The following is a 13,549-nucleotide window of genomic DNA, read 5'->3' as shown; positions in this document are numbered from 1 at the left end:
TTAAGAAGCATACATCCTGCATTGCCGTCATCATTCATTAGTGCCATAATATTTGGTACAAAACCTGTCATCACCAAATCCAAATGTAAAAAATCAGAAATCACCACATCCTACCTCACACACGAAATCAAAATCAGAATTACCACAACCATCTCGTCTCCTAACCCCGCCATCACCAAATTTCCAAATCATGAATTACCACAGGTTGCAGCCCACTCCACATACCAGATCGAAAAAACACCAGACACAACGGATCGACAAAAGGCAGAGCCGCAGAGGGTCAAAGGAGCAGGCAGGAGCCCACAGCTACATAGGTGCGAGCGCGCAGAAAATTATTTGGAAATGCTAATAAGGAACTATATAAAGTGGCAATCCAACAAGGCAATTCCTGAAGAGTGAGCAGCAAAAATCGAGTTGCAATTCAGTAACACAAGCTGTCAGATATAGAGATCTTTTGGGACTACGCTCTAACGCGTCGACTCTATCTGACACAAGCAAACTTATATAGAGGGGGTGGAACTCAGCCATGAAAATATTACTAAAATGTGCTATGGCATATATAAAATGAGATGAAGACATATTTGCTTGTAGATCTATATTATTTCATTTTAAGTATAAATAGCTTCTCAAACTGTGCTACTTTCCCTTTTCTAAAAAATTCAGGAGGGGGAGAGGAGGGAAGGGAGAGCAGCAGTTCCCTGGCAAGCATAGGTTATCAGGAGAAAATTTGTTTGAAAGAAAATTAAACAGGAAAAATAGAATGTTTAAAAAAGAAGATAAGCTGCTAACCTGCAAATAATATGACCTGAGATATGATAAACATAAACATGGAATGTGATACTAACACAAGGCTGATACATAGGTCACTCAGTTGCTGCAAGATTAGTCCAAATTGTTTCTACATGCAATATTTCCAACATGCTGCCCAAACACTATCAGAGTATATTTTCTCACAAATCGCTCATAGATCGATACACTAAGCATAAAAGCACGAAAAAGGAATCTGAGACAAGAAAAGCGAAAATATATAAATTATAATAGACCAAGAAAACCTACCAAAACAGAGAGCTTACTCACGCCACAACGAAGAGTAACAAAGGGAAGCCTCACATCCCGTATTACACAGAGATCTGGAGAGGGAATGAACGGATCCAGCAGCGAGGTGGGATGGACAGATCTGGTAAATGGGATGAAAAAATAGAACAATTAGGCACACTTTATTGTTTTAAAGCAATGAAAAATTCAAAGTGTCAAACAAACACATGAGACATGCATATCTATCAAAACGAATTAAGTATTTTGAGTGACTGGATTGAATACGGCATCACCATTTTGCTGCCGGGGTACCTTGCACTCTCTCATGTTATTCATTTTCTTGTACCATTTGGGACCTGCTCTACTTGCTGAAATGCTCTCTCTCATATTCTTTTCGATTGGAGCCAATTTGTCTTCACACCTGTATGCTTTGTCCATTGTTTTCCATAGCACCTAAAACCATATTTCAAATCTAAATATATTAGTTACAAACCTGCTAATCACAATACAATACCACAGAAAGTGCATATGTATGGCAGCTTGTTAAATTTACATCAAAACAAATTAGCTGATTGCATGTCCAACGTCTATTTTTTAGAACATGATATAGGGGTACCTTAAATTTACAGCAAAATAAATTATGTTCCCAGGCACACAGGGAACTAAATAGCGGAGCTCTAAACATCATAAATTATTTAAATATTTGCCACATCCGCCCAAATTAGTTTAGTTTAGAAAGGACAAAGGGAAAAGAACACAAACGATAAATTAAGAACGGAAAGGGAGATAAGATATGGAGGTGAATGCATACCGGTCTAATAGAACTACAGAGTGTAAGTTCTTTGTTCAATTCATAATTAGTGCTCTTCTTTTACCACAGTGGGTCAAGCTCATGTGAAATGCTAAAAACAATCCTTTAATTAGCAGGCACATGAGCAAATAAATAGCAGAACTCTAAACAGCGAAAATTAAATTCAAATATCTCGCATATTAGTGGTAGTTGACTCGTTCAGCTGGAACCAAACTTGATAAATCTCTTGGTGAGAGGATAACTACCAGCAAATCAAGAACTTAAAGAAAATAGAAGCAGGCAAACAAGAAGAAAGGAGATGAGAAGACTTACCGGGATGGATGGATCTGGCTATGGAGGCACCGGATCGGGCATGGAGGCACCAGATCCGGCTGTGCAGTCGCCGGAGCAGCCACCAATGAGCAGCCCATGGTGCAGCCGTGCAGGTAAAGAAGAGAGGGGGACCCGCCTGAGCTCACGTCCACCCTTGGGGCTCACCCCGCCACCGCACCACCGTGCCGGGGAGAGCACTCACTCAGCACCGCCACACCGTCTCCGCGTGGGAGCCCGCCCTTGCTGAGGCCATGATGCCGGGACGCTGTGCGCTCGGCCCGCACTGCCGCGCCACCACACCCGCTGCGCACTCACCCCGCGCCGCCTCCGCGTGGGGCCCGCCCTAGGTGAGGCCGCATGCCGGGGCCGCTGTGCCGCCCACTAGAGCCTCCGCCGGATCCGTCCATCCGTATGCCCGCACCGCAAAGAAGAGAGAGAGGGAGGAGAAGTGAGGCAGAGAGCGGAGCCAAGGAGAAGCGAGTGGAGAGGCAGATATTTTTTTAGCCAGCCCAACAGCGAAGCACCGACCGTACGGTAACGTCCTTGCTCCATTGGCCACCGCATGATTTCAATCAGAGAGCCAACAAAATTTTTGCTAGCGTGGCCACCGTACGCGCGCGTCGTGGCCAAACGCTCTCTTGTCTTTAAATAAATGTTGCAATGTGCGTGAAAAATCTGAGAGGGCGCGAGCGGTCCTCGCGTGCGGTTTGGTGGCACGGGCAGAGACGTGTTGGCGCGGGCGCGGGTGTCAGATGTCCGCACGCTAGCAATATAGCGATAAAGAGAGAGCTTGTGGATCTGTACGAGCACGAGGGTACGACGGACAAATTCCATTTAAATGCCTGACAAGATGCTGTGAACATTTGCATAATGATGAAGGATGACCAGCGTAAATGTGCTCACCGCGTAAGCCTAACGATAAATAAACAGTAAGATCCGGCAGCCGGCCGCACGCTGGAGGCGGCCCGGACGCCGGCCGGGACCGCGGGAGACTGACTATCCGTAGGGAACAGCGCCGGCGACCACGCCGGGGGAGAGGGCTCAACCCGTCTTTGCGGCGTTCCGACTTGCAGCCCGCCCGTCGGCATTCTTTGTTTGGGCCGCGCGCGCGCGCGGCGCTCTGCGCTTGGAAGCATGTTGGGTTGGGCGCGCCGCATAACTGGAACGGGAAGGAAACCTGTCGGCTGGCGCCGCCGCTGCCACCTGCCAGCTTGTGTCACGTACTGTACTCACATAAATACACTGATGAACACAAGGAACGTAACGCCATTTTAAAAAAAAAAGTTCGAGATGACCTGGCCTACGTACGGAGGGGATAATGACGATGCATGGCTTGTCTGAACTGAACTAGAATAATCGTCGCAATCAGACGACAGCAATAATCACAGATCGATTCACCGGTGTTCGTTCTCCTGCCCTCTGGGCGACTGGACCACATGTGTTCATACACGCACCGTCGGCGCCGAACTCCCGGAACCGGCGATCGCAAGGGGAATTCGTTTCACCCATGGAAGAAGCAGGCTGCAGGCGTAGGAATTCCCGAGTTACGCGCGCGGAGGGAGGGCTGCCTCGTGCCTCTAGCCAAGATGCGCTGCCGGCCGGCCGGCAGGTCCTGGGCCATCGATCGCCTACGCGCCTACGGGCTACGGCATCCCATGGCCACGGCGGCACGGCTGCGCGGCGACACGAGGGCGAGCGAGGACCTCCAGTTGGAGGCTTGGATTGGACGACGACCTGCGTTCCGCTCGCCAGCCTCGGATGCTTTGCCAATGGCCTGCACTTCCGTACAAATCCGTTCTGACTTGCGAGGTTGAATATTATTACAAACTATTTTTGGTATTGTTATTATAGTTTTATTTATTTTATAGTTGATGATGACACTGATATCTCGTACCGTACGGTGCAGAAATCGATTTCGATTTTCGACTTCTAACAAAAGTAGAGAAAAGAACAAAAGGAGAAACAAAGCATCTCCAGTTCTCCACCCACCACGCAATTGGGCTTGGAGGTTTCCTTCTCAAGCTGGGCCTCGCATTGGAAACGAGCCCACATGCATTGGCTTTCAGCTGGACGCGCAGAACGTGCTGTGTGTTGAGGAGACAGGAGGTGAGCTACGTTCCGCTACGTAAAGCGACATATGGCAAATCATATCTTTCTCAACGTTTGGCTAAGATCAAGTACAATATCATGCGTCCCATAGATATTAGGCTTCTGTAAACCCGGTTAACCGGATGTAAAACTCTCTTCTCTATTGATGAAACTGGCGCGATCTCGTGTCATTCATTCAAAAAAAAAGTATAAGAGCTGATTGCTAAACTACATATCTTTCACTCGCGTCGGTCAAAAACAATACAATTAGCATGTTTATTAAAATTATTTACAGCCATCATGAAATATTACAAGTGTATTTCAATACAAATCCAGACGTGTAACGTATGTTTTCAAACGAACTAAATTTGAAGTTATTGATATCTGTATACCTTTTAATGTGCAACTAAATGTAGTGCTACACGACATGTTCTTCGACTAGAGGGGATAACATTTACATTGGAGCTTGACACACTCTTTTATCTAATCGGAGTATGGTATATCGGATAAATAATCAGCCCAGTGACAATCCGTGACGCCTTCAGCTGGAGCCCAGCAGGGTCTTGAACCACTGCACCGAGTTCTTGGGGTACCTCTTGAGGTTATCCTTGTAGTCCACGAAGTAGAGCCCGAATCTCGAGGTGTACCCGGCGGCCCATTCCCAGTTGTCCAGCAGCGACCACGCGAAGTACCCACGCACGTCACACCCGTCCTCCCTGCAAACAGCATCACGCTTCCAGGTATCAGGCATGTATGCAGCCAGGGATCGCAGGAAATTAAACTGGAAATTAAACATGAGGAAGCACAGTGATCCTCAGTACTTTATGGAGGCAGCCAGGTTGTTGAGGTAGTCGTTGTGGTACTTGATCCTCTTGCTGTCCTTGAGGGCGTCCTGGATTGAAGTGAAAGGGCTGTTGCCGTCGTCCATCCCTGCATCAGAATCCATCCGTAGTGCAGTTTCAGAGCACCGATGTAATCCAGCTTCCAGCAAAGCAAAGCTAATATAATCCAGGTTTCACAGCACATGGCCTTACCATTTTCAGTGATGTAAACCGTTGGGCTATTGTACCTCTCCTTGACATAGTTCATCAGCTTCCTCATCCCGCTGGGTACGATGTACAACCATATCGAATTAGCCTGTGCAGCGACGTCAGAGGAGTTTCACATTGAGAGATTTGATACGAATGTGATATTACTATGTACTATGATGCAAGTAAGTTGTCATTTTTTTCCCAACTCACCCTATCTCCAATGGGTTTCCCGTTCTTGTCGAAGGCTGTGAAATTGCAAAGTATCAGTCAACCACAGTTTCAAATTTGAAGTGTCACTAGCAGTTTTTGTACAATCAGATACGAAACTTAGCACGTTTGAAGTTTGAAGGCTCAGTAGCAGGATAGCAGTTTTTAAGGTTTCTCATTTTCAGTTGAAATGAACGTGCAGACATGATGAGAACTCACGCAGGCTGATGGTTCCGGTGTCTGCCAAAGTGTCATTCAGCAGTCGTACGATGATGTTGGTATCGTTATGCCTCGTGTAGAAAGTGGTGTAGTGGTTTATGCCCATGAAGTCCAGAGCCCCCTTGACAAGGGCAGCTTCATCTGCCGTGAACTTGGGCAGTCTTTCTCCAACCCGAGTTCTCATCGTCGCCGGGTAATCTCCGAAGAAGAACGGATCCGCGAACCTTCCATTCCATGATAAACCGAGTGAGAAATCATCCATGTAATAACTTCCCAACAATAACTTCAGTTTAGTCGCTCACCATCCTAGCTGAAACTCTTGTGCCCTTTTGGTAGCTTCAATGTCAATCGTGCTGTTTGTCATTGGTTCGTACCAGATGACGTCAAATGCGATCCCAAGTTCACCATTCTGAGCTGCCTACAATTTAATAGAAAGAATACCAACTTATTAGCATAGTCGCATAGACATAATATTAGAACTCTGATATATTGAAAAGGTTAGAAAGAGGCGCTCACCTTATATTTCCTCCTGTACATGTCTGAAACGGTGGCATGAGCTAAGATGAAGTTGTGAGCAACGATGTAGGGCTCAGTGCCAGAGTTCCCTGTCTTGCAGTATAGATGGAGCAGCACTGAACAGCGCCCTGGAGCGTGAAGCCCAGCGTCGTAGCCTTGAATGGCAACCGTGTGCGGCTCATTGAGCGTGATCCAGTGTTTCACACGGTCTCCAAACGCCTTGAAGCATGTCTCAGCATAAGCCGCAAAGTCATTACTGCATTTTGAGCATTGACATTTTTACTTATGCTATGAAGGGTCAATGAAGTGTCATGAAGAGTGTGTAACTGCTGACTAGAGTAAGAGTTGCAGTTTGAGGGGCTTACACTATCTGCCTGTCCAGCCATCCATTGTACCTGTCTTCCAGGGCCTGGGGGAGGTCCCAGTGGTACAGGGTTACATATGGCTGAATTCCTGGGGGAAAAAAAATCAAATGTAAGCAGTTCAGACCATTTACTTTGATTCAGTATTCAGGTTCTGTTTCCATTCCATTCACCTTTTGATAGTAGTGCATTGATCACTTTGTTGTAGTGGTCAATGCCAGCCTGATTGACTTGGCCCGTACCATCTGTAGCAACAAGAACATTTCAAGCCCAAAATGAGTAAAACAACAGTAACCGAACTGTTCAAACGAAAGAAGCTGAAAGATATGAGGATTATGACACCAAATTAAAGGACCATTGCTATTCCAGTCATCACGTACTTGGCAAAATCCTTGACCAGGCAATAGAGAAGCGATAAGCATCCATTCCCATGTCCGCCATGAGCTGCACGTCCTCCTGAAAACAGAAATGCCAAAACGTCACGTAGATCATCCTAGTAGAGGTCATAAAGATCATGCGGTGCAGATTTGCACACACGCCACGCTGAAAGTGAAAGCAAACTGCTACCTCGAAACGGTGGTACTGATCAACTGCAACATCCGCATTGCTGAAGTCAGAAATCTTGCCTGCAGAATCAAAATGAAAATCAAAAACCTTTTTGCGTTCAGCTTCCTGCAATCACAGAGCGGACACTCTTGCATTGGTCTAACGGTCATGGCAAGTCTGAACAAATGCCAACTGACTGCCCATGCTGAGTCCAACCCACTGTTTTAGGTTGGACAAAAACACATTCATTTCGTCCATTCCCCCAATCACAGGGGCACAGATGATGGGCCATGCACTCATTGGAATGATGTAGGTGGAGCATATCACCTCGCACGAGCACAATTGCGGTCTTGTTTGCTGCACTATGCGTCCAACTTTAGCAAAAGGAAGAATGCGTGCGCCACATATACTCGCATGGTGATATGGCACAGGTGGACAGGCAACATGCTATAAGTGCGGTGGGCCAATGGTCGGAATGCCACACTATTCTTCAGAAAATGGAACCGGGATTTTGTATTTTTGTTAGCCCAGATAATGGCAGCTAGTGCAGCTGTGCAGGTGCAGCTGCCAAAGCGTGTAGCCATGGCAAATGTAGATGTTTATCCTTAACCATAGAAGCCTTCTATTGTGGGTTTGAATTTTATCAGGAAAGGCAGGGTTAAGCGACAGTGAAAGAAGGGGAAAGGTGAGCAGAACAGAAAGGACAGAAAACCGGAAAGGAGAGCAAGCGTGCAAGTTTGCACCATGCAAGTTTATGGGACTCGAGTTTTCATATCCAGTTACTTGCATATAGTATATAAATTATAAAAAAGTGAGAGAGTTCCAAACATTTACAAGGCACGCCAAACGCCAGGGAAAAAACAAAACGATGGTCGTACGAAGAAAGAATCATCTGCTTGTGCAAGTGCAACCAGAGAAAACTCAGCGCATATATACATACCGAAAGTGTGCGCAAACGTGTCCCAGATTGTCTGTCCTCTGCCATCCGTATTGACGGCTCCCTCGTACTGCAAAACATTTCGTTCAGATCAGAATCGAAGATGTGGCAATGGGCTGTGTCAGGCTGGCAGTAAACAGCAGACGAACAGTCTGTCTAGTGTTTGCTTCCATGCAACAACTGTTAAAAAGAAAGACACTTCTCCATGAAACAAACCCGTTTCGTTTCGACGCCGATCGCCGATCGATGTGCCGAACGGCGGGGTGGGGGTAACCGGGTAAGGCGAGCAGCGAGCTGAAGGCCGGGCCTGCCTCCGTGGCTGCGGTGGCCGGCGGTGACCGGGTGGGCACCGGCAGGCAATCCGGCCGGCGTCGGCGTGCGTGCGTCCTGCTCTGCTCAGACTAGCCTCAGAGTCTCACAGGTTGGTCCGTCGGTGCCACGTGGCGGGCGGTGGGGTGGGACCGTGGCCACTCACGGGCACGGCAGCGGTGCGGGTTGCTTGTACGGAGCCTGTTTCGACGCAAACGGACGCGGCACGTGAACCGTGAACGCCCAGGATTCCTGTCGTTCTGTTCCCGTCGAATCTTCCACGACTGGACCCGGCACCACCTGCCACCCCCGGCCATTGGGCTGGGCCTGTGGGCCAGGCCAGCTCTCTAGATTATCTGCGATCGTTTAGTCTGATGGCACTGGTAGCCTAGATTTAGGCATACCGCATACTTTGTACGCAAGTAGTAGCATTTGAAAAAAAACAGGTCGAACATACAACTGGCCGCCCAAGATGCACCCTATGCAGCTATGCTCTTCGGTTTCGAGGCTGGAGACGGAAATGTTTTCATCAGCAGAGCCCATTGTCCATCGAGTGCAAATTTGCCGTATACGTACGTGCGACGGTGCGACTGCGACGCGTATACTGACAGTTATGTTAGAGGTGGATGGAAAAGGCCGCTGGATAGGAGCAAGCTAGTAGTATTTTATGCAGCATATAACAAATCAGAAGAAGGATCCAAAGGCAAACGGGCAAACCCAAGGCCACAAGACAAGAATACAACTTAATTTGTGTCTTTGTGGCAAGAACAAGAAAGCCAGAGAGGGGAAGAATAATCATATCGCACTCGATCGGTCGGGCATCAGTCGGGCACTCGTCACTCGTCATCAGAAAGGAAAAGCGCGGACTTCTTTTTTCTTCTTCGTCGTCCTTCCATTGCGCGGTCCTCTCGGAGTAATTCATCTCCCCTTAGCTTGATTTTTGTAGCGGCAATTGGTTACTGGTGCCAGCTGTTTTGAAAAACCATATAGGAGTATATCACTAAACATTTAAGGGAAGATATCACTGGTTTCTCTTGTGTGTTCTAGTAAGGTACTCCTACAATTAAATGTCAAATGAATGTGGCCGTGAAGCAAGTCCAAGAGAAGAATGCAAATACTACCACTCGCGTGATCGATCGAAGGATTACTCAGGGTCGCTCCAAGTACTGAGCAGATCAGGGTCATGAGGTCATCCATACACCACAACAAAGCGTACGTCTCAGTGCAACGGAGAACAACCAACCAAGAAACCGCCATTCCTTGGGGAAGACGATCGAGGAAGAGAGATGGCGACAGAACCCACCGACCTGGTAAGCGGCGGCGGCGGTGCCGAAGACAAAGCCCTTGGGGAAGCTCCCCCGCGTGAGCCCTCCTCCTCCGCCCCCGCCATGGCCCTGCGCAATGCATCGTCCTTGCAGCGACAGGCCGAGGACGAGGAGAAGAAGCAACAGCGGCGGCGGCGGCGGCATGGTGCGTCGGCCACTCTTTATCCTCCTCCCCATGGGCCACCAAAGGCACGCACGCCGGCACGCGCGAGCGAGCGAGAGGCCGAGGTGGGCTCCAAAGCGCGGCGAGCAAAGAACAACCGCCGAGCGGAGAGTGGGTGCGCGTAGCCGCGTAGGCTGTGTGCCAAACTGCCGATGCGTGACAGCTTGAGCTTGTGGTATTTATAGGAAAAGCAATGGGCCATGCACACCCAATAGCTAATGATCCACCCGATTTCGCAGGGAGTCTGGCCAGTGGACCAGATCGGGCAGTCACAGTCACTGTAGTTCTCTTGCTTGAAGGGATGGATGAATATGTGAACTAGAGTATATATGGGCATGTCAGTGGAGGTTGGTTATAGCCATGGGGGTGAGAAATGGAACCAAAAAAAGGTGAAATTAATGGGCTGATGTGTACTATGCAGCTATATATATGCATCATCCAGTGTGTTGCTTGTCGTCTGTGCAACGTTCTAGCCAAGATCGGCAAGCCTATCGATCGTCAGCTAGTAGCCGTGCAGGACTTGCAGGCACAGTGCAATTTCCCCTACTCAACAACTTTAACTATATATATATATATTAAAAATACTATTGAAGAATATCTTTAAATCTAGTTTTTTAATAAATTTATTTAAAGATACACACATTTTTTATAAATCAAATCAAACTTATGACACGCACACTAATGACAACAGTTATTTAGGGATGAAGAGCAGTAAACCAGAAGAGCAAGTAGCTGATTGATGGTGAAAACTACCTGCATGACCATAAATTTACTGACAACACAGCTGCATGCTTCTATCGCCTGTTGTGTCTGCACTGTGACCACCCACTGGCCACTGTTACATGGGATCTCTCTTGTTTCAACGAAGTTGGAGGCCCGTACTTGGACGTCTCAGTCACAGTGTTTAGTTTGGCATTGTGGAACCATCGATATCAGATCAGATTAATAAGATTCCTTAGCAGCTTGTTCGTGCTGCTGCTTCCCAGGCTGGTTAATCACACTGTATATTGGCTCCATTTGCCATAATAAACAAATGCATACTTGGTAATCAGCATTCATTGCACGGATCACCGATGGAGGATCAAGGCACGCTACTATTACTTGCGCTGCTAGCTAGCTAGCACTGCTGACAGGCAGGCTAGCTACTATAACTTTTTAGGACTGCTGACAGTAACGCTATTACGCTGCTATAATAGCTCTGTTTGCTTGAGCTTGTTGGACTCATAAGTTATAATAAAAATACCATCGACTGATTTGATATAAGAGAAAAATATTATTTATTAACTAAAAAAAATGATTTATAAGTCAAATAATCTCAAACGAACCGGGTGAATAACATGCTAGTCTTGCCGATAACGAACCGCTAGCTATCTACTGGTAGCATTTTTGCGTCGTGGTATGGATTATGGAATCCGGACAGCAACGCAGAGATATGTATGGATTTTCCATGGAGCACAGAATCAGGCCACCCGTACGCCTTGTGGTTGTGGCCTACTCCCTCCGGCTCTTTATATCTATCGTCCTTGGTGTGCGTGTCAAAAGTTTGACTTGATTTATAAAAAAATATGTGCAATATTTATATCTATAAATAAATTTATTAAAAAACTAGATTCAAAGACCTTTCCAATGATATTAATTATATACTATAAATATTAATATTTTTTAATATATATTTAGTCAAAGTTATTTCTCAGGAAACGTAAACGACAGATATTTAGAGACAGAGAGAGTAGATACTACATCCGTTCCCGAAAGAATGCAACTTATAGGTTGCGTGCCACGTAAAGTGGTTCACGTTTAACTAAGTTTCTAGTAAATAGTACTTCCTCCATACCAAATTATAAGACGTTTGATTTTTTTTACCTCAAGTTTGATCACTCGTCTTATTCAAAAAATTTATGTAAACATAGTCAAATTTAAGTCATTTTGAAGAACTTTTATTAATAAAGCAAGACATGACACTAGAAGTGATATTTTATACAAATTTTTGAATAAGACGAGTGGTCAAATTTAGTGTCAAAAAAGTCAAACGTCTTATAATTTAGGATGGAGGAAGTATTCACATTAATGACTCCAAAATAATTTATTATGTAAATATATTTTGTAATTAATCTAATGATATTTAATTGATATTATAAATATTTATACTTTTTATTTATAATTGGTCAAAGTTGATATAATAACACGTGACACGTTGATATAATAACACGTGACACTATTCCAGAATTGCATTCTTTTGGAGACGAATGGAGCACACCAGTTGGCCCCTAGCCTGGATTATGTCGTGCCAAGAAACCAATCAACACACTAATAATTCTCTCCATACTTACGAGTCGTACATCCATGATGATATCCGAAACCATTGCAAATATTGTTTTGTGATGTTTTTTTTAATCCGTGATAGAAATTTTCCATCATGAATTAAGAGGGTTCTATAGTGATCAAGGATAAATAAATAATGGACATGATGTTTGAACATGCATAAGCAGTATTTTTCAGCACTACTTCAACAGTATTTTTTAGCAAACGCATAGTGTTTTTTATCACAACAAATCAGCATAAACAGCAGCGTAAGCCAAATTTCAGCAAAACGAACTGGGCTTGATGGTTTGTTTTGCACTCACATAGTACTGTATCGACTGCCCTTCCCAGTTCCCTGCATGCTCTCTGGTCCTCTCTGTGTCTCGTGCATGTCTGATCTGGAAAAAAAAAATATGAACCCGAAGTGTGAACTGAGCTCACGCGGTTGCAGACTGCTCGTACGTTCGCCTTCCTCGTGAGCTGTAGAGACCTGCTGCAACTGCAAGCAGAAACAAAAAACGCCGCAGCCACCGTCGCGGTGTTTCACATCCAAATGCAAAGAATGGAAAGAAGGCACGCAGCTAGGTCCATTTCATTCTTTCTGCACCGAACGCTACCCAGCGCCACTTGTTCTTGGCCTAATATTCCAACTCCTCTGTACACACGACGACGGCGACGACATTCTGGCCGGCCCGTTTCCGTCCTGATCAGACGACTGCAATCCACTGGCAGGGTATGTAACTATGTAAGGACTGTGCGTCGCACTCGCACCATTACTTTCTTAAAAAAGGAAAAACGAAAACGTCTGATCCCGTACGTGTTGCATTAAGAAGGATCAACAGTACAATGATGTAGCTTTGAGAAAGGCTTCGAAGCACGATTAATCAAGTAGCATAGCAGAGGCAACCACACAGAAACGCAATACGCCACAAAACATGGGAACAAACTGCTGCACTGCACGACACAAGAAACTTCAAGTCTAATGGTGCAGAGGACCACCGGCCCAGCGTGATCGCCCGCCAGCTCGGCGGTAGCCCGGTAGGCCGCATGCGTAGTGGGCCGGCCCCCCGCAACCATGAGGATCGAGCACGTGCTCGGCCGCTTCTTCCCGGGCCTGATTTGACCAGCCGGATCAAAATTTCAAAACTAGAGCATAGCGAATTCAGTCCAGCTGGGGAACTTCACGGCCTTCCTGTGGCTCGCTCTGCGACCGAAGTAATAGACGGCGGACCGACGGCACAGGCACGCACGGTCTAGACGCCAACGAGGCATGCTTCCAGGAGTCCATAGACCACATCGCCGTCTCATGCTCCTTCCGCAAGCAGGTATGGTGGAACGTTCTCGTGGCGCTCGGACAACCGCAAGGTCTCCCAAACCTCGAAACAAT

General features: G+C 46.5%; 1 protein-coding gene across 1 annotated transcript; it reads right to left on the bottom strand.

Annotated features, from left to right (window-relative positions):
* Positions 1 to 4,526: 4,526 nt before the first annotated feature.
* LOC136504098 (beta-glucosidase 6-like) lies at positions 4,527 to 9,996 on the bottom strand. Its single transcript, XM_066498966.1, has 13 exons — positions 9,681 to 9,996; positions 8,068 to 8,134; positions 7,149 to 7,207; positions 6,962 to 7,037; positions 6,755 to 6,826; positions 6,585 to 6,672; positions 6,220 to 6,475; positions 6,006 to 6,121; positions 5,704 to 5,927; positions 5,488 to 5,522; positions 5,281 to 5,383; positions 5,068 to 5,176; positions 4,527 to 4,962 (listed from the first exon to the last, which is right to left on the bottom strand). Exons 1-13 carry the CDS (start codon positions 9,873 to 9,875, stop codon positions 4,788 to 4,790), a joined length of 1,575 nt encoding a protein of 524 aa, XP_066355063.1. The 5' UTR covers positions 9,876 to 9,996; the 3' UTR covers positions 4,527 to 4,787.
* Positions 9,997 to 13,549: the final 3,553 nt, after the last annotated feature.

The sequence above is a fragment of the Miscanthus floridulus genome, chromosome 1 (assembly GCF_019320115.1).
Source record: "Miscanthus floridulus cultivar M001 chromosome 1, ASM1932011v1, whole genome shotgun sequence".
In the NCBI taxonomy this organism is placed as follows: Eukaryota; Viridiplantae; Streptophyta; class Magnoliopsida; order Poales; family Poaceae; genus Miscanthus; species Miscanthus floridulus.
The sequence above is the reverse complement of the archived record's forward strand: the minus strand, read 5'-3'. Positions and strand labels throughout refer to the sequence as shown.